At 37.5% G+C, this 25,154-nt stretch overlaps 1 protein-coding gene across 2 annotated transcripts; it reads left to right on the top strand.

Annotated features, from left to right (window-relative positions):
* Window positions 1–3,612: 3,612 nt before the first annotated feature.
* Window positions 3,613–25,038, top strand: LOC131972901 (probable polypeptide N-acetylgalactosaminyltransferase 8). Of its 2 annotated transcripts, none has more exons than XM_059334705.1 (12): window positions 3,613–3,790; window positions 4,432–4,768; window positions 5,739–5,905; window positions 8,464–8,650; window positions 15,760–15,957; window positions 16,115–16,229; window positions 20,007–20,192; window positions 20,357–20,494; window positions 22,241–22,333; window positions 22,470–22,640; window positions 22,806–22,966; window positions 24,817–25,038. In XM_059334705.1, exons 1-11 carry the CDS (start codon window positions 3,613–3,615, stop codon window positions 22,923–22,925), a joined length of 1,890 nt encoding a protein of 629 aa, XP_059190688.1. In that variant the 3' UTR covers window positions 22,926–22,966; window positions 24,817–25,038. The 2 variants fall into 2 exon arrangements, with proteins under 2 accessions (XP_059190688.1, XP_059190687.1); XM_059334704.1 differs by lacking the exon at window positions 24,817–25,038 and adding an exon at window positions 23,466–24,790.
* Window positions 25,039–25,154: the final 116 nt, after the last annotated feature.

Genomic DNA, 25,154 nt, shown 5'->3' with positions numbered 1-25,154 from the left:
GATTAAAGTGGCAAATCTAGAAGAAAAAAAGTCGCAGATTTACAAGATTTAAAGTGGTGAATCTGCGAGAAAAGTTGCTTTTTTTCCCACTTCTTTCTCATAAATCTGTGACTTTTTTTCCACGCAGATTTGCTACTTTAAATCTCTTAAATCTGCAACTTTTTTTCTTGTAGCTCTGCCACTTTAATCTAGTAAATTTGCAACCTTTTTCTCAAAATATTACCATTTTGGATATCCACTCAAGTTACCAAATACGGTTCTTCACCTGATAAAGGGTTAAGCCAATAATGGAGGTAAAGAAAAAGCTAATGGAGCCAATTAACTGAAAAGATTTCATGACACAGTGGGAGCAGTAAAATAACTGACTTGCAATTCATTATCTTGACCACATTGGTTTAGAAATATATTGTGTGTAAAGTAGCATTTTTCTTATTTTTTTTCCATCTAAGCAAAGAGAATCTCAAAAACAGAACAGAAAAAACTATACGAAATAACTCATAGAAACTTGATTCCTGTAGCTCTGCCACTTTAATCTAGTAAATTTGCAACTTTTTTCTCAAAATATTTTTATTTTTTATTTTGGATATCAGCTGAAGTTACCAAATACGGTTCTTCACCTGATAAAGGGTTAACTGAGAATGTTTGGTGAATTAAGTATGGTGGACTCCAGAAGAATTGTCTGATCACATGTTCAGTTTAGATGGATAATAAATATAGTTCCATCCTAAATTAGAGAGCAGATGTTATCTCATTCTTTACAGTTTTTCACAACCGCTATGACCCGTTGTTCAATACTTTTACCGCTTTTTCAAAACTCTTCACACAGTTACCACAACATCAGCCTGTGTGGACGATACAATTAACACAATTCTTCTTCTTTTGACACAAAATACACACATTTTACACATTTAAAATTAGTTTTAACTCCTTTTACACACAAGCTCAATCAAGACCAAAACAGTAGATGTTAACTGGTGAATTTTCAATTGCTTTCACACAGTTTGTCAAAACAGAAAACCTCATGTTCAAAACTAATGGATTGAAGATTACATTGATCACAGCTTTTCTCCTTTTTCTTTTTGTGTATTTGACAATACAGTAATGAATGACAGCTGATTTTTTTTTACCTCTTTACTCTACTGTAAGTCATTTTAATTTGCAATACAGTAAAGTGTTTACTGCAAATCCTGTCATTCACTATCTTCTTCTATCATACGTAAACATTCTGCAAAGCTGCTCTGACACGGCTCGTTCACTTTCTGTACTGAGTGTTGTACAAAAGAAAGGAACAAAATTCATGCCCCACAAATGAAAAATGAAGAACATCATCACAAACATTATCTGGAGTCTTGGGCTATTTTGTCTATTTTTTAATCACTTTCATGTCTTTGTAAGTAATTTTGTGTCTTTTTTTTGTGTCATTTTGTGTCTTTTTTTAGTCCTTTAGTCCAACATAAAATGTGATTTTGAATCTTTTTTTTCCTTTCAAAACACTATCATGCTCAATAAAGAATTGTAAATGTTGCAAATGTGAACAAAGGTTGCAAATCTAACATATACCGTAAGAGGGTTCCATCCAGTTCTATCATTTTATACTAAATATATTTGAGCTTGTCTCCAGTTTTACTTGGTATATCATCATCAAACTGAAACTGGCATCATGGAGTTTACAGGCAGAACTTTAGAGGTAAATTTACAGTAGGGCTCCACGCTGCTTTGTTTTCTAGTCTGGATGTCATGAAGAAGTCATGATTTGGTGCTTTTGGAGACTCCACAGGGTTAATTTAAATGTGTGATCAATACAATAATCTGTTGATTGTAAAAGAAAAAGGAAAAAAAGTAGATAAGAAACATGCAAAGTGATTCGGTTTGTGTTCTTCCATCAGTTGTCAGTGTTTTTTATGACACGGTGCTGTGACTGACTAAATGTTTCTGTTGGAAGACAACTTGTGTCAGTGTTTTGGTAGATTTGGTCAACTGTGTTAGTGTTTTATTGTATTTTGGAAGTGTGTGTCTGTGTTTAGTTACACTGGGTGATTTTGACCATGAAATTAACTGTTTGGGGAATTGAGTGTATCAGGTGTGATGTGCGTTAACAGTTTTGAAAAAGTTTTTAAGGTTCTGACAAACGGGTCATAGCGGTTGTGAAAAACTGTAAATGTAGGTACAAATCCACTGCTGGATAAGCATCAGCTGTAACTCCACTATCAGAATGTTGCAGTTCCTCTGACACAACAGTACATCAGCTCCGTCCACTGGGGAAACTCAGTCATCACTTCACTTGTGTAGAGTTCTGGAAACATGTACATGATTCGTGGCCATTCTTCCACGGTCTGATGAAATGTGAATCCCACACATAGATGATTTTATCTAATTCGTCATGGGAAAACGGTATATTAGAAAGTACGAATTAAAAAGAAAGTGAATTGATATGCAATTTGTCATTCTCATGTGGGCCTTAGATACCTTATGATATAACTTGAAATAAATCATGTTACATTTTTTGGTAACGCTTTATAATAAGGTCCTTAATAACCATTAATTAACAAGTAATAAGGCATTGTTCTCGCTTTAGATCCGGTAGTTGCAAAAAGCATAGTTAACTTATAATAGATGAGCAATAAAGTATATTTTAATATCAATAAGCAAACAAAATAAGATTAATAAAGGCATGGCAAAGACATAATGGGTGGGTCATGGGTGTTTGTAATGCCATTATTAACACTTATATAAGCTTATAAACACACAATAATGTTAATAAGCATCTTGTAAGGACTTACAAGGGCCTTATTACTTGTTAATTAATGGTTATTACAAGGACCTTAATATAAAGCGTTACCAATTTTTTTGATGAAGTTACAAGAAATTATAGGAAATAAACGAGCCGTTGCCATTTCAGCACTGTGGACAGCTCTGGAGCTGACGTGGCTATGCCTCCATGCTCAAAAAACACTGTTATAGCTAATAGGGCACTCATTGAAATATTTGCAAATTCCAAATTTCAACCCTAGAGAATATTGGAGGATATTACATACTGCCAGAATGTGTAAAAAAAAAAAAACATACGAAAATAATATTTTGAGAAAAAAGTTTCCGAGATTAAAGTGGCAAATCTACGAGAAAAAAATGCGCAGATTTATGAGATTTAAAGTGGTGAATCTGGGAGAAAAAAAATGCTTTTCCCCCACTTTTTCCTGGTAAATCTGAGACTTTTTTCGCGCAGATTTGCCACTTTAAATCTCATAAATCTGCGCATTTTTTCTTGTAGATTTGCCACTTTAATCTAGTAAATGTGCAACTTTTTTCTCGAAATATTACCTGAAGTTACCAAATATAGTTATTTGCCTGATAAAGGGTTAATGGTGTATTTTAATCCATTACAGTACTTGTTAATCTGCATCATGCAGGTGACTTCAGGACGCCCGCCCACTGATTAGGATCACCTGCGCGGCGCGTCCCACGTCGCGTGCTCCCTCCCCTTTACCCGCACACCTACAACCGAACATATCACATTTATTTTTACCTTTTTTCTGGCTGAACCTGTTAGTCCAGTAGTCTGCCATCTAATATTTTGCATCTCTTCCTGTGGGGTGAGACGGTGTGTTATCAGAGATGAGAGCAGTGTGGATCAAGCGGCCGCTACTTGTCCTGGGGGGGATTGGGCTCGTGGTGTACGTGGGCATGTTTCTAAAGAATGGATATGAGCACTCAGTGCAGTCTGAGACACAGTTCGACACGCTGCGTGTGATCAGGAGTTTCTCTGACCTGGAGACAAGCATCAACAATCTCCGTGAGTTGAGCCAGACAAAGATTTATTTATTTTTCCCCCAGTGGATATATACAAATTACTCAGATTCTTTAAAAAATAGTTCTTCACGACAAAGTAAGATGGGGATTATATTGTACCTGAAGTAACTGCTAAAAAAAAGTGGGAAGATTAAATAGTTTAACACACAATAACTTCCTCAAAGGTATTCTGTCTTTATGTCATCTGCATGTTTAGACACAAAAATGATGACGCATGAAAATGAACAATCTGATGTGTTGTAGAGTAATTAATCCGTGGCTTCTCATGGAACTAATGGAAGTCTCTGTCTATTAATGATTAATGAGGTCAAACTTATACAGTGTGCCATTTATGAATTCTTAAATTGTTTTCTCTCCTGTTTTCCAATAGCCTATTATGTTGTTTAGTGTGTTTTCTGTATTTTAAATGATGTATGAACATGTATTTTCATCTAGTATCTCTTGTGCTATTAAAATGCAATTTCCCTTTGGTTGTCAATCAAATGCTATTTTTATGTAGAATCAATCAAGGCAACTTTTTTTTTCATTTACAAATAAAAACGTGTAGTCCAGGATTTCTGCAAAAAGTGATCATGTCTCCATCTTTTTTTGTTGTTGTTTACTCCCTGTCATCATTTCATCAAGATAATGTCATCAAAGCTTTTGAGAAAAAGCAGGACATCATGCAGAAAATGCTCGAAGAGGACAGAAACAGACCACCAGCAGCAGCAGCAGCTGTCAAAAAGGAGGAAGAGCAGAAAGAGCAACCTGCAGCAAAGATCCAGGAACAAAAGGAGGAGCCCAAAGAGAAAAAATCTAATAAATTTTTCCCAGAATCTGCTCTGTTCAAGAAGTGGGGGGAGAATCTGTCTGAGGACGACCAAAGAGAGGCACAGGGTTTGTTTGAGAAGTATGGATACAATGTTTTTCTCAGCGATCGCCTTCCTCTGGATCGGGCTCTTCCAGACACGAGAGATCCAAGGTATATCTTGTTGTTTTCTAAGAAGACAGACTGGTTTTTTTACTTCACTGTTTGTTGTTTGCTAATCAACTTTCTGGTTTGTCTTTGGATACAGTATGTACACACCTTAGAGCAGTAGTTCTCAACCTTTTTGAGTCGCGACCCCCAATTTAACATGTATGTTGTCCGCGACCCCCGCTCACTGAACAGAATCTCACATGCACAGTTCGGATCACCCAAAAAAGAAACAAAATGACCAAAAAAAGGAAACAAAATGACCAAAAAAGACACAAAATGACCTGAAAAGACAGAAAATGAGCAAAAAAGGAAACAAAATGACCAAAAAAGACACAAAATGATCAAAAAAAGACACAAAATGGCCTAAAAAGACATAAAATGACCAAAAGACACAAAATGACCAAAAAAGGAAACAAAATCACCAACAAAGACACAAATTGACCACAAAATGATCAAAAAAGACACAAAATGATCAAAAAAAGACACAAAATGGCCTAAAAAGACACAAAATGACCAAAAAAAGACACAAAATGACCAAAAAAAGGAAACAAAATCACCAAAAAAGACAGAAAATGACCAGAAAAGACAGAAAATGACCAAAAAAGACACAAAATGACAAAAAACAAACACAAAATGACCAAAAAAGACACAAAATTATCAAAAAAAGACACAAAATGATCAAAAAAAGACAGAAAATGACCAAAAGACACATAATGACCAAAAAAAGACAGAAAATGACCAAAAAAGGAAACAAAATGACCAAAAAAGACACAAAATGACAAAAAAACAAACACAAAATGACAAAAAAAAGACATTAACACATGAACACTTTAAGTGGAGACAGAGCTGACCTCCAAAATGATTTGCTGACCCCAATTGGGGTCCCGACCCCAAGGTTGAGAATAGCTGCTTTAGAGGGAGAGACAGTCACTGACTGATAGAGGTTTTAGAGATCCTTCTGTTTTTTTAATAGGTGTCTGAAAAAGACTTACCCAAAGGACCTGCCGAGTATTGGGGTGGTGTTGATCTACCTGAATGAGGCCCTGTCTGTCCTCAAAAGAGCTCTACGCAGCATCATCGACCGCACCCCTAAACATCTGCTGAAGGAAATAGTATTGGTGGACGACAATAGCTCTAACGGTTGGTTGGCTGCACTGTAAAAAAAAGATAAACAATAGCTACTCAATAAAATTGAGGCAACATATTGCACGCAATATTATTAATTCAGTCTAACTACGTTACAAGTTGAGTTAATAACTTAACAGGAAGTGCCTGTCAATTAAAAACGGACTATTTCTTTTGTGTTGGATTCATTCAAAATTCTCTTGATTTAGAATTACATACACATAAAGATTATATTTAATGTGATAAAAAATTGTAGATTCTATCTCAAACATTTTTATATTAAAGTTACTTAAACAACTGCCTCAAAATCAAGAACACATTTATATTTAATACATTTTATCAAATATATTAAGTAAAATAAAATGACTACAGAATAATTTATTACAGTGTGTGAGAGAATGAGACTGTGTAAAGGCATGTGATTAACAAGAGCTCTTACTATATTTATGTATTACACAAATTACCACAAGGCAGAACAGGCTGATAACTATGTTTTCATTTAAATATTTTTGAACAGTATAAGGCTTTAATATATGGTGATAACTGAATCCAGCATGCTATTTACAGATTCATATTTTTTTTAATGTATATCTGTAGTCTTGTAAATCTCGCTAAATGCTTTGTGTCAAATTAACTTTCAGCTGTTATTAGACATTTGTAAAAATGCTTATTCACTAAACTGGCTAGCTTAGCGTAGCATAAAGACTGGAACAGGCTGATAAATATGTTAAATTGTGCAGATGCTTCACTCTGATACTCATATTTCCCACATCGAGTTTTTTTATTTACATGTTTTTGAACACCATTAGGAAGACAGTCAGCAGTTGGCTAGCTTAGCTTAGCATAAAGACCGGAAACAGTTACCCCAGTCTATACATTAAGCTAAGCTAAGCTAACCAGGTGCTGTCTGTAGCCTTATATTTACCAGACATACATAAAAGTGATATTAGTCTTCTTATCTAACTCTCGGCAAGAAAAACAATAAGCATATATCCAAAATTGACACACAATAATTTTAAAAGCGTATTAACCCCTGTGTGATGGCCACACATTTAGTAATTTCAAGACTGTAGATGGTCTTTGTGTGGCACTGGATTGCAATATACTAAATGGTGTTTCTCAAATTTGCCCATCTTAACCAAGCAGCAACCTGGGGCTGAAAAATGAAGTCAAAGCTAAAGTAACAAAAACAGCAGTTCCTTGTACTGCCACCTGAGGCTGGCTCCAAAAGTGAGCCGATATAAAACATCTGGATTGGACAAAGTCAGGTACGGACTTCTTGGCGGAAGCTAGGAGCCCCCTAGCACACTGAGCCTCACATTAACAATTTTTAGTACAAGGCAATCAGTACATCATCACTAAAATTTCAAATCAGACAGTCAAAACATGAACCAAATGTTAAAACTTCAGTGAAAGTGCATGCTGTAGTTTGAGAGTATAGATCAGGGGGGGCAACCTTTACTAACTAAAGAGCCACTGTTGGCAAAAAAAAGAGAAAATTGCGGAATGGAGCCGCAAACCTTATATTGAGCCTAAAATGAAAATTAAAAGCCTAATAAGGCTAAATTAGCCTACCAACATTATTAATAGTCATATTGATTATTTATTAATATGATTTTGAAAACTAGTCTATCTCAGGGAACTCAAAACTAAACTCAAAGTTAGCAAAACTTAAAGGTTAAGGCGCCGGGCCGGAGACTTTCATAAGCTATGAATTTATGATTTTAGTTGACTTAAATGTCCAAACTTTTTTAATATGCTGTAAAAAGGCTATACAATTTTACAATTGAAGAATACGAATAGTTTTTGGTCTACACCAGGGGTGTCAAACTCAAATACACAATGGGCCAAAATTTAAAACTTGAATAAAATCGTGGGCCAACATTGAACAAATAAACCTTTTAATATTTACCAAACATGTTTTGCTTTAACATTAAATATGGAACCAGCAACGCTTATAAACATACAACATATAACTAAATAGTGCAGACATGCAAAATCAAATTTCAAATAAAAAACGCATCAATGTCATTAATTTATTAAATAAAAATTAAATAAAAATCGTATGCCTCTTTTCTATTTGCATCCTTCTGATTTAAATATAAAAAAAACTTTTTCAACAGGTTAATAAATTCTGCCTTTCTTTTCGCCATTTTTGGGAAGGGGTAGCTCGGAGACAGCTCTAGCTTGAGGTTGCTATGACGATTGTCACAGAGGAGCGTTTCTGGGTCCTGTCCTGATTGACGCGCCAAAACAACAGCAGGGCATTGTGGGATTTGTAGTATTAGCTGTAAATTATTATATATATATATATATATAATATTATCAGTATTGCCTCGCTGGCCAAATAAAATTACACTGCGGGCCAAATTTGGCCCGCGGGCCAGAGTTTGACACCCCTGGTCTACACCATTGACCACCCCTGGTATAGAGGCATATCTGTGATCATAAATGTTCAGCTGATCCGCTTTGCATTCTGGGTTGTGTTGAGACTGCCTCCTCTAAACATGTTGTGGTAAAAACAATGTCTGTCACGCCTTAAAACCAGTGCCCACATTCTCTTCTCAATTCAGAGGACCTGAAGGGAGACTTTGACGCCTACGTGAAGTCCCTGGAGCAGCAGAACCCAGGTCTCCGTTTTACTAGAGTGAGGCACAACGAGCAGAAAGGCCTTTCCCACGCCAGGGCTTCTGGGTGGAGGGCTGCTACTGCTGACGTGGTGGCCATCCTGGATGCACACATTGAAGTCCATGAGCTGTGGTAAGAATAAAATAAATTATTTCACACACTGGTTTATTTTAACTGCTATGTGTAATACAGGGGTGGGCAACCTTTACTAACTAAAGAGCCACTGTTGGCCAAAAAAAAAAGAGAAAATCGCGGAATAGAGCCGCAAACCTTACATTGAGCCTAAAATGAAACAATTAAACAGCCTAATAAGTCTAAATTAGCCTACCAACATTATTAATAGTCATATTGAGCATTTATTAATATGATTTTGAAAACTAGTCTATCTCGGGGAACTCAAAACTAAACTAAAAATTGGCAAAACTTAAAAGTTAAGGCACCGGGCCGGAGACTTTGTAAGCTATGAAACACATTTTAGTTGATTTAAATATCTTTTTTAATATGCTGTAAAAAGGCTATACAATTTTACAATTGAGGAATCCAAATAGCTTTTGGTCTACACCATTGATAAATGAACATTTTAATGTAAAAATATGTATATCATTTTTTTGTCTCAGCCACGGGGAGCCCCTGCAGGCGGCCTAAAGAGCCACATGAAGCTTTGGAGCCACAGGTTGACCACCCCTGGTGTAATACTTCAAATAAGTCTTGAAACATATTAGCTAAAGCTTTGCTAACTTTTGTCTTCATTAACAACATTCAGGTTTTTTTTATTATACTACCACAAAGCACTAAGAAACTGATGATGGCAAAGGGTGACCTGCCTAGTTTAGCTGAGAATAACTTTTTTTATCAACGTCCTGTTAGATTAGATTATACTTTATTGATACCACAATGGGAAAATTCTCTTGTCACAGCAGCAAAAGCGGAAGCAAAAGGTGTGAATATAATGAAATAAATCATGAATTTAATACATATTTCATAAAATCAGCTCAGGAAATAACACAGAATTTTGATTGTCAAACAAATGTCATTGACGTGGAGGCTGTAGATATATGTAATTCATTTTGCATTAAAGAGGTAAATGAAGCAAAAATACTGGAAGTAATTAAAAATCTGTCAAATTCTAAGGCAAAGGATATCTATAACTTGGACACTCTGTTCATTAAGAAGCACTGTGTGGAGCTTGTCAAACCCATGACTCATCTTGTTAATTTATCAATTAGAGAAAATAAATTCCCAAATAGCTGGAAGAAAGCTATCATTACGCCAATCTTTAAAACAGGAGACTCGGATTTGGTCAGCAACTATCGCCCTATTTCTATTCTGCCTGTATTGTCAAAGGTGCTTGAAAAGGTTGTGGCGTTACAGGTTATTGAATACCTAGAAACCAATCAACTGCTTCACCCTCAACAATTTGGATTTAGACCAAAATATTCAACCGAAATGGCAAATATCTTTTTCATTGAAAATATAAAGCAATCTCTTGACAGTGGTAATGTTGTGGGGGCAGTGTTCCTGGACCTTAAAAAGGCCTTTGACACTGTCAACCACAGCATACTACTGGCTAAGTTAAAATCTTTTAAATTTTCCAAAGGAGCAGTTCATTGGTTTGATTCTTATCTCCAGAAAAGAGAGCAGTGTGTAAAAATCAATCAAGAAAAATCTTCCTTTTTATACAACAGAATGGGGATTCCCCAAGGATCAATTCTTGGTCCATTACTTTTCAGTCTGTTCATTAATGATTTACCTAAAACCTGTCCTGAGGCCGGCTTCCAGCTTTATGCAGATGACGCGGTCATTTATGCTCCAGCTAAGTCACCTAGCAAGGCAGCAGAGACCTTAACACAGCACTTAAATGAAGTCCAACAGTGGTTGGAACACAATAACCTCATTCTGAATTTAAATAAGACTGTGTCAATGTGTTTCTCAATAAGAAAACCAAGCTCTCACGAAAGTCTTCATGTTAAAATGAAGAATAAAGAAATTCAAGAGGTCAATGAATTTAAATTCTTAGGAATAGTTTTAGATCCTCAGCTCAAGTTTGATGCACACATTAAGAAAATCACAAAAACTGTGAAGAGTAACCTTAACTGTTTCAGATTAATTAGGCACTATATTCCAACTCAAGCAGCTCAGGTCTTCATGCACTCTATGATTTTTTCCCATATTGCATATTGTTTGACTGTATGGGCTCAAGCGTCACCTTCTGCAGTAAAGAACATTTCCTCTTTATACAACCAGGCACTGAAAATAATGGATAAAAAACCCATCCGGTGGCATCGTTGTCTTATATTAAAAAAATACAATCTTTTGAGTTTTGACAGTTTTGTACACTTGTGTTTTCTTAAGTTGGTATTCAAATGTATTAATAACCTTGCACCTGAACCTCTTCACAGATATATTCAAAGACAGAACAGTAACAGAGTAACAAGAAACACAGTGCAAGGAAACTGCAGAATTCAACACCGTAGAACCACTTTTGGACAGTCAGCTTTCTCAATTAAAGGCTGTAAAATCTGGAATACATTACCAACTGAAATAAAATCAATAACTAATCCTGAAACATTCACAAAAAACATTAAGTGTTGGCTCAAAGCAAACCAGAGCTGTACCCATTCTTAAAGTCTTATAGTCTTAAGTAGTTTTTTTTTTTTTTTTTTTTTTTTCTTCTTTCTTTTTTTCTGTTATTTCTTTCTTTTCTCCTTTATTGTTGTATAGATTTATGATGATTTTAAACTCTAAGCTATATTTATACAGGGTTTATTTTATTTTATATATATATATATATATTTTTTTTTTTCTCAGGGTAAATGTATATTGTAATTGTTTGTAATTGTATTATATTTTGTAGATGGTGTAATTGTATATTGGATTTTTTTAGTATTGTGATTTTGTATGTAGTTGTAAAAGCCCAACTAGGGACGGGAGTTGAAAATTAGCTGAAGCTATATCTCTGTATGCAGCACATCAGATGCATGTCCTGTATCTATGCTAACTGCATTGTCCCTATCAAATAAAATAAATTCAATTCAATTCAAATTATAAACAGCTCCACTGAGGCTATTAGGGCATTAAAGGCATTGCACTTGACAAGGGTAGTGGTAAATTATTGGTGAATGATAAATAATTTGTAGTGCAATAGTATAGCAGTGTATTCATGCATATTTTATTTTGTGCGGGCAGTACATTTTACATTTTATTTTATTTATTTTTATCCCATTTTTAATTTATTTTATCTTATTGCATCTTACTGATCTATTGTTTACTACATCTCTTTGTATTGTGTTATGTATTTATTGTTTGTGCAGCACTTTGGAAACCTTGTGTTTGCTAAAGTTGTGCTATATAAATAAAAGGGATTGGATTGGATATAGCAGGCTGATTTTGCAATTGTGCTTCAGCGGTGGAAAAAATGAATAAAAGCAAAGCAAATAAAAGTACTAACCGGTTCTTACCTCCATCCTCTGCCACTGAAACAATCTTCTTCTTATCGTGTCCACAAGACAGTCAGTTACAAGGCTTGGCTAGATGTGGTTCAGCCACATCTGAACACATTTCTGTCCCTTCTCATTAAACTCTGCTAAGTCCGATGCTGTGCAGGGCTGTTCCAGCAGGGGGCATATCAGGAGGTGCTGCATGGTCTGTGGTTCAGTGCCACAGTCACACACGGCGTCCCCATCATTCAGATGTCCCCATTTTGCGAGAGTGGCTTTTGCACATCCAACACCAGATCTTAGTCTGTTTAAGCATTTCCACAGTGTGTAGTTGGTGTCTGCTCCGGGGGGCAGTGCCTCACTCGCCTTTAGCTTCATTGTTGTTTCTGGTGGAAGGTTGTCAAGTCTTTCTTCCCACCGAGTGACTCTTTCGCTGCTTGTGCTCGGTGTTCCGAGGGGTGGGACACTTTTCAGGAAACTTTTTCTGGACTTAAGTCTTTGGTCAGTGGACTGTTGTTGCCGCTCCTTCTTGCTTGCTGCTTGTCGTCGTATCTCTGGTGGGGCTATTCCTGCCAGGATGTAAAGGCGCTCTGTAGGTGTTGGTTTTAGGCAGCCGGTGATAAGACGGCAGGTAGCATTTAGGGCGGGGTCCAACTTCTTGGCATGGCCAGCTCGCTCCCATACTGGGCAGGCATACTCTGCAGCTGAGTAGCAGAGAGCAAGTGCGGTTGTCTTAAGGGTCTGTGGATTAGCACCCCATGTTGTACCAGTGAGCTTGCGGATGATGTTGTTCCTCGCACTCACTTTACACTTAGTCTTCTCAATGTGGGTCCTAAAAGAGAGGCATCTATCCAGGGTTACCCCTAGGTAGACTGGGTGCTCACAGTGTTCAAGGGAGGTTCCTGACCAGCTGACCTTCAGTTGGCGCTTAGCTTCACGATTTCGTAGGTGGAAGGCACACACCTGTGTCTTAGATGGGTTTGCACGTAGGTGGTTCTCTTCATAGTAAGGTGTTAGCTCTGTCAGAGCGTTGGTGAGTCTGTCTTCCACGATTTTGAAGTCAGTGGCTTGTACACCTATGGCAAGATCGTCTGCATAGATGAAGCGATGGGTGTCTGCACTTTTTGGTTGGTCGTTGGTATAGGTGTTGAAAAGAAGTGGTGCAAGCACGCTTCCCTGTGGGAGACCATTCTTGAGTCTTCGCCACCTGCTTTTCTTTCCTCCAAGTTCAACAAAAAAGTGCCTGTTTTCAAGCATGCTTTCAATCAGCTCTGTCAGACGGATGTCTCTTGTGGTCTCCAGGATCTTGCTGAGGAGACATCTGTGGTTGACTGTGTCATAAGCAGCTGAGAGGTCGACAAACACCACACCAGTTACCATCCCTTCCTCATAGCCATCTTCGATGTACTGGGTGAGGTTGAGTACTTGACTAGTTGTCGACTTGCCTGGGCGGAAACCTGCTTGTTCAGGGATGAGGTGTTCGTCAACAAAGGTGCCAATTCTGTTGAGGATTAGACGTTCGAAGAGCTTGTAGGTGTGACTCAGAAGTGAGATTGGTCTGAAGTTCTTGGGAGCGGATGGATCTTTCCCAGGTTTCAGCAGTGCTATAATGTGGGCTTTTTTCCAGATGTTCGGGAGCTTGTGTGTTGTTAGGCACTCATTGTAGAGCTGTAGGAGCCATGTCTTGGCCTTGTAACCGAAGTGCTTGATCTGTTCGGTTGCAATGTTATCCAATCCAATTGCTTTTCCTGGTTTGAGGGTAGCGATTCCCCCTTCCAGCTCTTCCATAGTGAGCTGTCTTGTAAATGCAGGGTCCTCTGTGTATTTCTTGCGGTTCAGCTTGATCTTTTTCATGCTCTTTCCACTCTTTCCATTTTCAAGCAATTGGTTGGCAACTTGGTTGGCAGTGACTTTTGGGTGCTGAGGAGCTGCTTTAGGGTCACCCCGTAGCTTGTGAATAAGTGTCCATGCTTTCTTGCTGTTTTTTGACATGTCTGTGGACTCAATAAGAGCGTTCCAGGTCTTGCTTCGCTCTTGGGCAATGCTTTTCATTACCTTCTCGCCCTGGGCAGTTGTTTCCTCTGAGAAGGGATCTGATTCAAACATGCTGACATAATTGTCATAGAGTCCTGCACAGTCGTTTGAAATACCAGGTATATATTCAACTCTACAGCCACGTGGGATATGTTTCCGAGCAGTTTTCAGCACCAGGTTAGCAAATTGGTCATAGTTTGTGCTAACTGGTATTATATTTTTGATCTTCTCTTCCAGCTCGTTGGTGAAGCCTTCCCAGTCTGCTTTCTTGTAGTTGAAACGCCTTTTAAAGGGCACGATGGTTGGAACTACAGCTGCATTGATTAGGATCCCAATGGGACGGTGTTGGCTTGATGGGATAGGGTCCAGCACAGTCTTTTTACACAGCCCAGCGATGTTATTTGTGACCATGGTAAGATCTGGATTATAGCCCCGTTTCCAGCGAGCACTGAAGAACGAGTGTGGTAGCTTGGGGTCATGGATAAGACATAGTTGGTTGGTAACTATCCATTCCTCTACTGCTTCTCCATCCTTGTTCGTTTCAGGGTAGCCCCACTGGGTACTGTGGCTATTGAAGTCACCAATAATGATCTGTGGTTTGCTGTGTACTTTGGGGATTGGCTGGGGAAAAATAAAGTCTACAGGTGGTGGTTTATAGACAGATGTTACTACAGCACTGCTTAGCTCAATAGATAGGACTTCGATATCATGGCAATCTGACATGTCTGTAGCTTCTATAGCTAGGCCTGTTTTTACAAATATGGCACTGCCGTACTGCCTGTGAGGTCGCTCAATGGCCAGGGCCATTCCTGGTATGGTGGGGCGATTATTTTCACTCCCTCTGTGCGTCTCTTGCAAGCAGAGCACGTCACAGTGTTGCTTGCTGCATAGATCAGCTAAGATGGTTTGTTTTGCAGAGGAGAACCCTTCGATGTTCACAGATATGACTGTCAATGCTGGTTGTGAGGAAGTTCCTCTTTTCCAGGATCGACCTTTGTGCCCATCTCCAGGCATGATGTTTTTCTGTTCTGTAGCTTTGTGGCTTGTAGCTTGCAGCTTTCAGCGTAGCTTGTAGCGTGGCTTGTGGCTGTGTTGTAGCTTGTAACTTTTGCTTGTAGTGGTGAAAGGATTAGCAGTATCTAGTCGATCTTGTCGATCTCATCGATCTCGTTGATCTCGTCAATACTCCCAGGGCCGCGACGTGGACGCTCCTTTCATGACCCCAATATCACCAATATCAATACAGGTGTGCCTTCAGATTTTGGCACTAAATGCAAAGCAAATTAAAGTTTTCAGGGAAGGCTCTTGTTTCTGTGAAATGTATCCTCTGTCACTGAACAAACACTGAAACAATAAGAGAGACTGGCATTTTGCAACACATGCCAGCTCCCATTCCTAAGTTCAAAGTAAATTAAACATTAACATTAAACATAAAAATTAACTTTGACAGTGATAAAAGTGATAACACGTTATAGAGGGTATTTTGGACCAATATCAATACAGGTGTGCCTTCAGATTTTGGCACTAAATGCAAAGCAAATTAAAGTTTTCAGGGAAGGCTCTTGTTTCTGTGAAATGTATCCTCTGTCACTGAACAAACACTGAAACAATAGGAGAGTAACTGGCATTTTACAATGCATGCCAGCTCCCATTCATAACTTGTAATCATTTAGCGGAAAGAGACCAGGAAATATTCACCCAGCAGTCTAACCGGTTGTTTAGTAAAGTACATACTGTTGAAATAATGTAGCTCTCTTTCCTCTCGTGCAGGGCTGAACCCCTGCTGACACAGATCAAAGCTGATCGAACTGTGGTGACATCCCCTGTGTTTGACAGAGTCAACTTTGATGACCTCACGGTTACCAAATACTTCCCAGCAGCACACGCCTTCGACTGGGCTTTATGGTGCATGTATGAGAGTTTTTCAGATGAATATTACAAACTCAAAGATGGTTCATTGCCTGGAAAGTAAGTTGAAGTGAAATCAATCAGTGTGCTTCTGATTATCAAATTAATATAACAGCATTGTCCTAAAAAGCCCTACCTTGGATTTGACATTCCTTATTTTCTAAAACCTTTACATCTGTGGTAATACTGATGTACTTTATACATGTTTTTACTCCAGAAGTCCATCTGTCATGGGGATCCTAGTTGCTGACAGGAAGTTTCTTGGAGAAATTGGAGTCCTTGATGAAGGAATGAAAGTGTACGGTGGAGAAAATGTCGAGCTGGGAATTCGTGTGAGTAAACATCTATCTAACATCATAACCTAATGGCCTGATGAAATTATTACTGCTGTAAAAAAAATCTTTCCAGAGTTAAAAAACAAACAAAAAACCTTTCTTATACAAACAGCTGTTACGTGTTGTCCAATAAGGACTGAAATACACTACCGGTCAAAAGTTTTAGAACACCCCAATTTTTCCAGTTTTTTATTGAAATTCAAGCAGTTCAAGTCAAATGAACAGCTTGAAAGGGTACAAAGGTAAGTGGTGAACTGCCAAAGGTAAATACAAAAAGGTAAGGTTAACAAAAACTGAAAAATAATGTACATTTCAGAATTATACAAGTAGGCCTTTTTCAGGGAACAAGAAATGGGTTAACAACTTAACTCTATGGAGTCTTGGGCTATTTTGTCCATTTTTTAATTCTTTTCATGTCTTTGTAAGTCATTTTGTGTCTTTTTGGTCATTTTGTGTCTTTTTTTGTCATTTTATGTCTTTTTTGGTCATTTTGTGTCTTTTTTTGGTCATTTTGTGTCTTTTTTTAGTCCTTTAGTCCAACATAAAATGTGATTTTGAATCTTTTTTTTACTTTCAAAACACTATCATGCTCAATAAAGAATTTTAAATGTTGCAAATGTGCATTCATTTCAGAGTACACTGAGACATTAAACTGCATCATTTTCAATTAAATTCTGGAAAAGTTGGTGTGTTCTAAAACTTTTGACCAGTAGTGTACATGGATCAGGCCTGAAGAAGAACTTCCTGGATAATGTTTTATTCACTTTCTTGATAATCTCAGTTAATAGATATATGCATATAAATGCAGAGTGTGTTTGCAACAAGACGCTTTTTGTTTTCTGTTTGTAGTCCAAGAAGTATTGATCAATTACCTTTGAGTGGGCCTTGGTTGAATGCAACCTCGGAACTCATTGGCTATGTCAATGTCCATTCATAGAAATTATTCAAAATGTCATCTGGACCTAAACACATACAAAAAACCTGATGAAGATACAAATCAGACTGTAAACAATGAGCGGAAAGAAAAGGAGGTCTTGGTCTATATATCCATTATACAGAACTGGCGATTGTAATGCTCTACTTTCTGGACTACCTAACAAAAAATTAGATCGATTACAGTTATTACAAAATTCAGCTGCTCGTCTGTTGACAAAGTCCAGAAAGAGAGCTCACATTACACCTATTTTAAAGTCTCTGCATTGGCTACCTGTGCATTTCAGAATCGATTTTAAGATTCTTTTACTGGTTTATAAATCTCTTAATGGTCTTAGCCCAGCCTATTTATCTGATTTACTTTTATTTACTTTTTTTATCTAGCTTTTTATTTTATTTTTTATATATATATATATATACTTTCCATTGTCATTATTGACTTTTACTTTTTTTTAAATTATTATTATATATGTCTTTTTTATCTTATTTTATTTTATTTTATCTTACTTTATCCTTTATATAATTTATTTCTAACCTGCCTCCAGTGTTTCCTCAGTTCCTCAGTTTGTGCTTTGTTTTTAATAGGATGGGGGGGGATGAAGGTGGGTGGGGTGGAGGGTGTTTGTTTCTATGTTTCGTTATCTTTTTATTATTATTATTTTCTCCTTTTTTATTTTTTGTATTTATTTTTTTTATGTAAAGTGCTTTATGTTGCATTTCTCTTGTATGAAAGGTGGATACAAATAAAGTCTGATTGATTGATTGACACAATAAACATATTTGTTGGATGTTGAAGCTGACCGTCCTATCCTGCCCTCCTCTGCCTTTTAATCAGTTTATTTTGATATTCTTACCCTGACCTGAAACAGTGTTACTCCTCATGCTTAAAGCTAGCTAACCAAATCAATATCCCCTTTCAGTCTGCATTTCCTCAAAAGTCCAACTATAGTGCTGTATCGAGCTCTTTTGCCTTAGGACAGCGGTTCCCAAACGTTTTTAGCCGTGCACCCCCTTCTACGTCCCAACCGTGTTGACGCACCCCCAATCCCCCACACCTTCAAAAAAAACTAAATGTAATAAGCTTTTTTATAGCGATATTAAAGGCGGCATGTTTAATCATGCTCAAATGAGAACACACATATAATTAAATAATCACCATCACAACAATGCACTCAATGCATTTGAATTAACCTGAACACAGTTTCAATATAAAGCAACAAAGTTATGAACAAGCTTCCACTTTTAAGAGCAAAGAGGATGATGACAGGCTCAGGATCAGAGGCAGAAAGCACATAAATTGAGGAAAATGTTATAATATTTTAAGCCGCGTTGAACAAAAATTGCAGCAAGTAGCTTCATTTTAAGATGAAGTACATTTTGAATAGCCTGCATTTATTTATTAATTAATATTACAGTTTTTGATTTTACATTTTACAAAGGAAATGTTTATTTACACTTCTTTATTGTGTGGGGAAAAAATATTTAATTGTGTAATTATCAGACCGGCATTATATTTTTCATCTCGCGCACCCCCAGGGGTCCATGCACCACACTTTGGTAGTGTAGTTACTGTAGTTTACTGTAGTTCAGTGCAGCACAGTTGCACAGCACAGTATAGTATGTATTATGTAGCATGTGATGTGTACAGTAACCAACGGCAGCATTCAAAACAATAATGGTGGAAGAACAGCACATCATGCTTTTCCTCGCTGTAGAGATTCTACAGACTCAAGCAAAGTTGTTCTGCATTTTGCTGAACATTATTCGATTGCTGTTGGACTCTATTGAGAGCCGTGTTTCTGATGATAAGGTCCACTTCCTTTCAAACTACCCGGATGTTGGTCCACAAATAAGGTACGACACATATTTTCCGTCTTGCTGGCTCAGCCGGTTCATATTGATCTCGCCTTGAACAGTCTCACCAATTTAACGATTCAGTTATTCTCTCTGCGATGTTCAGATTGCAGGCAAAATGTCACAGAGGCATAAATATAACGCCTTGAAGAGGCAGTGTGAAAGCGGCTATTGATCACGCTTTTCGTACAGGAATATGGCCGTATCATCAGAAACACGCCTCTCACTAGAGTCCAACAGTAATCGAATCATGTAAAGCAAAATGCAGAACAACTTTGCTTGAGCATGTAGCATATCTCTACAACTAAAAACAGCACAACGGGCAGTTGCGAATACGAAAACTTTATTATCCACTGAGTGGAAATTCCTCTTTGGTTTCACCATGTCTCAAAACAAACAGAATAAATAGTAAAACAATAAAGACAAAAACATTTCAAGGATATAAAAATATAAAATAGCCTACAGCAATAACTGTACTTCACACATCTCCCATTCAAGTACAAAATTTCATAAAAGCACACCACAGTACAGATCAAGTTTACAAATGTAGGTCTTAGACCTGCCTTATTCAGAGAATAAACCATCAGCAAAGGAAACAACAGGAGTAAACAGGTAAATATCTACCGCATTCTGCTCTTATTTATAGCGTTGACAGCTTCTGGGACAAAGGACTTTTTGTAGGTTTTCCTTGCCATCGGTAGCCTAGACCGCTTCCCTGAAGGTAAAAGCTCAAATTCGCTGTACATGGGATGAGAGGAGTCATTAATTATCTTCTCAGCAAGTTCTGATACCACTACCGTCTCGTCAGTCTTCGTTCCGAGATGCCAGATTATAATGTAAATGGACGTCAATATCACGTGGAAATGTTCTAAGGCCGAAATTACGTCAGAGCTCGTTATTGCACTTTAGCAGAACTTTTGTGGAAACCCAGTCTAAAAGTTTTTCATGACTCTATCTAATACTGGTTTTCTATGCTTATACCGGTAGGTGTGGACCTGTGGAGGCAGTATTGAAGTAGTTCCATGCTCCATGATCGCCCACATTGAGAGGGCCCACAAGCCCTACATGCCTGACCTGGCCTCTGCCATGAGGAGGAATGCCCTGAGGGTAGCAGAAGTCTGGATGGATGAATACAAACACAATGTCAACTTGGTTTGGAACTTGCCATTTGAGGTACTTCAAATTTAGTCAAGAAGGGGAAAAAATGATGATGCCCTTTTTATGCTACACACAGGTTGCAGGTGCAACATCCAATGACCGATAATTAAAAGCTTTTCTTATGAGTACATAATTAGTTACTGAAAACATGAAATAAAATCATGCCATATTCTCCACAGAATCATGGAATCGACATCGGGGATGTTTCAGAGAGGAAAAAACTCAGAGAAAGGTTGAATTGTAAACCTTTCAAATGGTACCTGGAGAATGTTTATCCCAAGCTGGATCCCTTGGACAACCTTGTTGCATTCGGAGGAGTAAGTTTAGTTTTATCTAATGTTTTGTATGTATGGTCCAGGCAGTACTCTTGTCTTCATTTTTTCCTCTTCATAAGGGTCTTTGAATCGGTCTTAGTTTGGCCCCTCCCCTGGGACCACTTTGTGGATTGTTACTGGCTAGATAAAGTTGGGCTCACCTCCACGCATAGCTTCAGATCCAACCAGGCGGCAACCTCCGTGTCTGAGCATGGAGGCCAACCAGGAAGTGCCTTAAGCCTGCAATCCACCGAAAATTCCAGCAGGGGGTGCTAAGTTTGGCTGCAAAAAAAATCTGCCCATTCATTTCAGTGCAAAATTTGAAAACTTCTGACTTGATTTATTACCTCAGAAATCTTTTTTAAGACAACAATATGGTCTCAATCACTAGTAAAAAATCATCTTCAAGACAATTTGATGTCAATAGTTCTAATAATGGCCCCATTTAGAAGAAAATAGAAGATAAAGTATCATATGATTTGGGGGCGGGGCTACCTTTGATTGACAGGTCACTAACAAGGCGAGCCGTCACCAGGAGAGAAGCAGAGCAATGCGTATCCATGGCAACGTGTCAATAAAGTTATATATAACGTTATATAGATAGAAAAGAGGACGTTTACAGATTTGGTCTCATAACTTTGACCCTTTCACTGTATTTTCACTTAATGACAGTTTATTTGAACGTTTTGTTCAGTAAAAATGTCTAGTTCAGCGTTTGGTTGGACTAACAGACACTCCAAGGAGTCTCTGCTCAGTTTTCTGAGGTAAGAAAGATACATTTTGTTTTTGTTTTTTTGCTAGCCAAAACTAACATCCCAGTTAATGCTCCAGTTAATGCTAACATGAATTAGCAGCAGCTTCTCTCAGTCAGGTTGAGGTGTAGAGAGGCTGTAGTCAGTGATCAGATCCCTCTCCTCCTCTACAGTCCAGATATGGTCTGCTCCGCGTATTGGAAACAAGATGGCGACAAGTATAACGCTGAACTCGAGGCTTCCAACGGGCCACAAACCAATGGGTGACGTCACGGTGACTACGTCCATTATTTATATACAGTCTATGGGTCCCAGTTGCCCAGGGTGAGAGGCGCTGGGCAGGTGTTGGGATACTCACAAGCCCCTGGATGAGTGTTTTGGAGTTCTCCCCAACGAACGAGAGGGTCGCCTCAATACAACCAAATCACAAGGAGAAGGTCTTTCACTGTTTGTGCTTATGCACCAAACAGCACTTTGGAGTACCAGGCCTTCTTGGAGTCTCTGGGTGCAGTCCTGGAAGGGATACCTCATGGGGACTATATCGTTCTTCTGGGAGACTTCAACACTCACATGGGCAATGATGGTGTAACCTGGAGGGGGTGATTGGAGGCTTGGCTGGCTGGAGGGTCTCTGGAAGCAGCACATGGGCACCATTCGGCCAAAAGCGCTGCAGCGGTTGCTCAAACAAAAACTCAAGTACGGGAGGAATTCAGTGGTGGTCAGTTGTGGCGAAGAAGGAGCTGAGCCTGAAGGCAAAGCTCTCAATTAACCGCTCCATCTATGTTTCGACCCTCACCTATCGTTATGAGCTTTGAGTAGTGACCAAAAGAACAAGATCACGGATACAAGCGGCTGAAATGAGTTTCCTCCGTAGGGTGGCTGGGCCATATTTGTGTTTTTAGGATTCAATCCTGAATGCAATACTATTATTTTTTATAATTATATAATATATGTTATATTTATAATATAACAAAATGATGAACTCCCCAATTTCTAGATGAAGAACCTTGATGCTAACATGTGCTTAGACCAAGGCCCAGTGCCAGGTCACACACCCATCGCCTACACCTGCTACTACTATGGACCTCAAGTAAGTAGTGTTAAATAAAAAATAATCTCATAAAATCTACAAGTACCAATTAAAACGGTTCTGTTTCAACTGGCTTCAGTTGGCTTACTGATCTGCCTAATCTGCTTGCTGCTTGTCTTCTTAAAAAATGTTTTAGATCACTTATTATCGCACAAGCGGTGAGCTCTATATTGGCGGCATCAAGTCCCACAAGTATAATCAGAATCGGTGTATAGCTGACGTTGGGAACAAGGAAACAGAGCCTGGCCTTTACCCTTGCAAAGAGGCCATGCAGAAAGGAATGGGGATTTACTGGAACTTCACTCAGGTACGACAAGTTTCCACAGTCATGGAAGAGATGTGGCTTTTGAGAGCGGATGACTTTAGGATGACTCACAATAATAATAATAATTATAATGACTGTGGTTATCAACTGTCAGTATATGATGTAATACTGTGCATCCACATTCTTGATACTTAATCACTTTTCCAGGGCAAAGAACTGAAGAACAAACAGACAGAAAGATGTCTGGAGATTAAAAACGGCAAACTTCTAATACAGGAATGCTCTGGCCAAAGATGGGAAATCCAGAACATAATCAAAGCCTTTTAAAGTGTGTGTGGCCAACAAGAAGTGCACTTCTCTGCTCAAAGGTCAGTGGACAATATGACCTGAACATGTCAAATGTAAAAGAGAGTTTGATTATTGCCATGACATGATGATATAATTATTTAAATGTACTCTATTTGAGAGATATAGAAATTCTTGCAGAAATGCTTTTTCCTGAAAAAATGAATTTGGATGGTGTTAGTCTGTAAGTAGTTATTATAACCCAGATTCCAAAAAGTTGGAATGCTCTCTTAAACGTTTTAAAACAGTGTGATCATTCACTTATCCTTTTTTCGAAATATATTTAATTGAAAACTGTACAAAGACAATATATTTAATGTCCAAACTGATCAACTTTGTTGTTTACTGTTAAAATACACTGAATTCAGAATTTTATGCCTGCAACATGTTCCAAAAAAGGAACAGGGTCTTCGTTTATTTATTCTTTTGATTGACCATGCTAAACATAATAGTTAAAATTGCGCACATTTTTCAAAATATAAATGTTTTTCTTACTACTCTATACATCATCATCTCTTACAGAAGCAGCCTCTATGCTAAGGAAGGCAAACAAATCATAAGGTAATGCATGAAGTAATATTAATATGGTATAGAGGTGTAACAAGTGCAGAGTTCTCTGCAAAACTGGATAAACAAGCCTCTTTCTATAAAGACTCCTTTGTGGATGAATGGGTTTCCCAACATTTTAAATCTACTGTAAAATCATTAAAGGTTTGCTCTTGCTGTTACTTTTGTAATCGTGCAAACTTCTGTAAGAGTCAGCTTGTTAAGAGTTGAATTAACTTATTTGTTCATTAACACCGCCTGTTTATATTTGAAAATGTTCTTTGTCCTTTTGCTATGAATTACAACAAGACATGTAATGATTGTTACTCACAATTTTGTAACATTGTACTAACTTGATTTGTGATTATACAGCATTTATTAAGGCTTTTATATAACAAAAAAAAACCATTATTATTATTTTTAATGTTGACAATGTCATGCAATTTGTTTGACTGGGCACAGGCCAGGTCCTAGAAATAATGGAAAACTGTGAACTGTGTGTAACCTAATTATTTTAACTGTGTGAAGGATCTTGGTGTTTTTTAAAGTCTTACTGAGTTATATAATAACCTTAAGCCTTCATCTTAAAGTTGGTGGACATACAGACCATGGGAGTTGGCTGTGTTTTTATTTAACCCATAAGAACTCAGACCCAGTTATCCTTAAAGGAAAGTTATGGGGGATATACCACCATTTCTGATGTGTTTTCAAAAACACTATCCCTAAATGTCAAAGATCTGTGATGTGACATAAACATTACATTGGCCGCTTATAGTATTTATGTTTATAATATTTCGTATTTTAAAATAAAAATAAAAACTAGACACAAATTTGCCTTTTTCTCTGCATCTCCACACCATCTATCAAAATTGTGACATTATTAGTTCTGTTTAACAACAAATTATTTTTTAGATTTGTTTTTAAGTAGCATAATAATAATAAATCGATAATAAATAAATACAAATAACCATGTGTCTTTTTGTTTATCAAAATTGTGACTTTAATTTGTTCAGGAAATATGGTCAAAACAAGTTAAATGCAATACAGGACACCCTAGTAACGGATTAGAATTGTTAAATGGGTTTAAACTTAGCCGAGTAACAAAAAATAGAAGATTTAACGTGTTTGTTACACGGGTGTCACCATGGGTTCTTATGGGTTAAAGCACACGTCAATGAAGGCCAACATTTAGTTTTGTTGTGCTAAGACAAAGACCTTTGTTGCACTATAATTGTTTGTGATCATCGTTGTTTAATAATAATAACCATTTGTTAATAACTTGAAAATAAAGATGATTTATAAAACTGGTTGATTTTTGAATTCTTAGTTAATAAGAGTGGATTTCCACCTCATAATCTGTGGAACTGAGATACCTGGGTGATCAACATACAGAAAGCTAAGTTGTATTTTTGTCTTCACTGGAGGTTTTGAAGCTTCTCGTAATGATCATGCTAGAAGTTAAGCGAGATAAGCTTAAGTCACAAAGGCATGTTCAAAAAATTGCCTAAGTCATTTATTTCTCTTAAGTTACATAATTTTCACACAGTGTTATTACTATGCCAATAGCCATACTTTGTTACATGCTTTTTGACTGAAATGATAAATAAATGTCATATGTTACACTTTTGGTGAACTTTTTTGTGTTTCCTGCAAAACTTGAAAAAA

Source organism: Centropristis striata, chromosome 6, assembly GCF_030273125.1.
Source record: "Centropristis striata isolate RG_2023a ecotype Rhode Island chromosome 6, C.striata_1.0, whole genome shotgun sequence".
Taxonomy (NCBI): domain Eukaryota; kingdom Metazoa; phylum Chordata; class Actinopteri; order Perciformes; family Serranidae; genus Centropristis; species Centropristis striata.
Note: the sequence above shows the minus strand (reverse complement) of the source record. Positions and strands in the feature narration are given on the sequence as shown.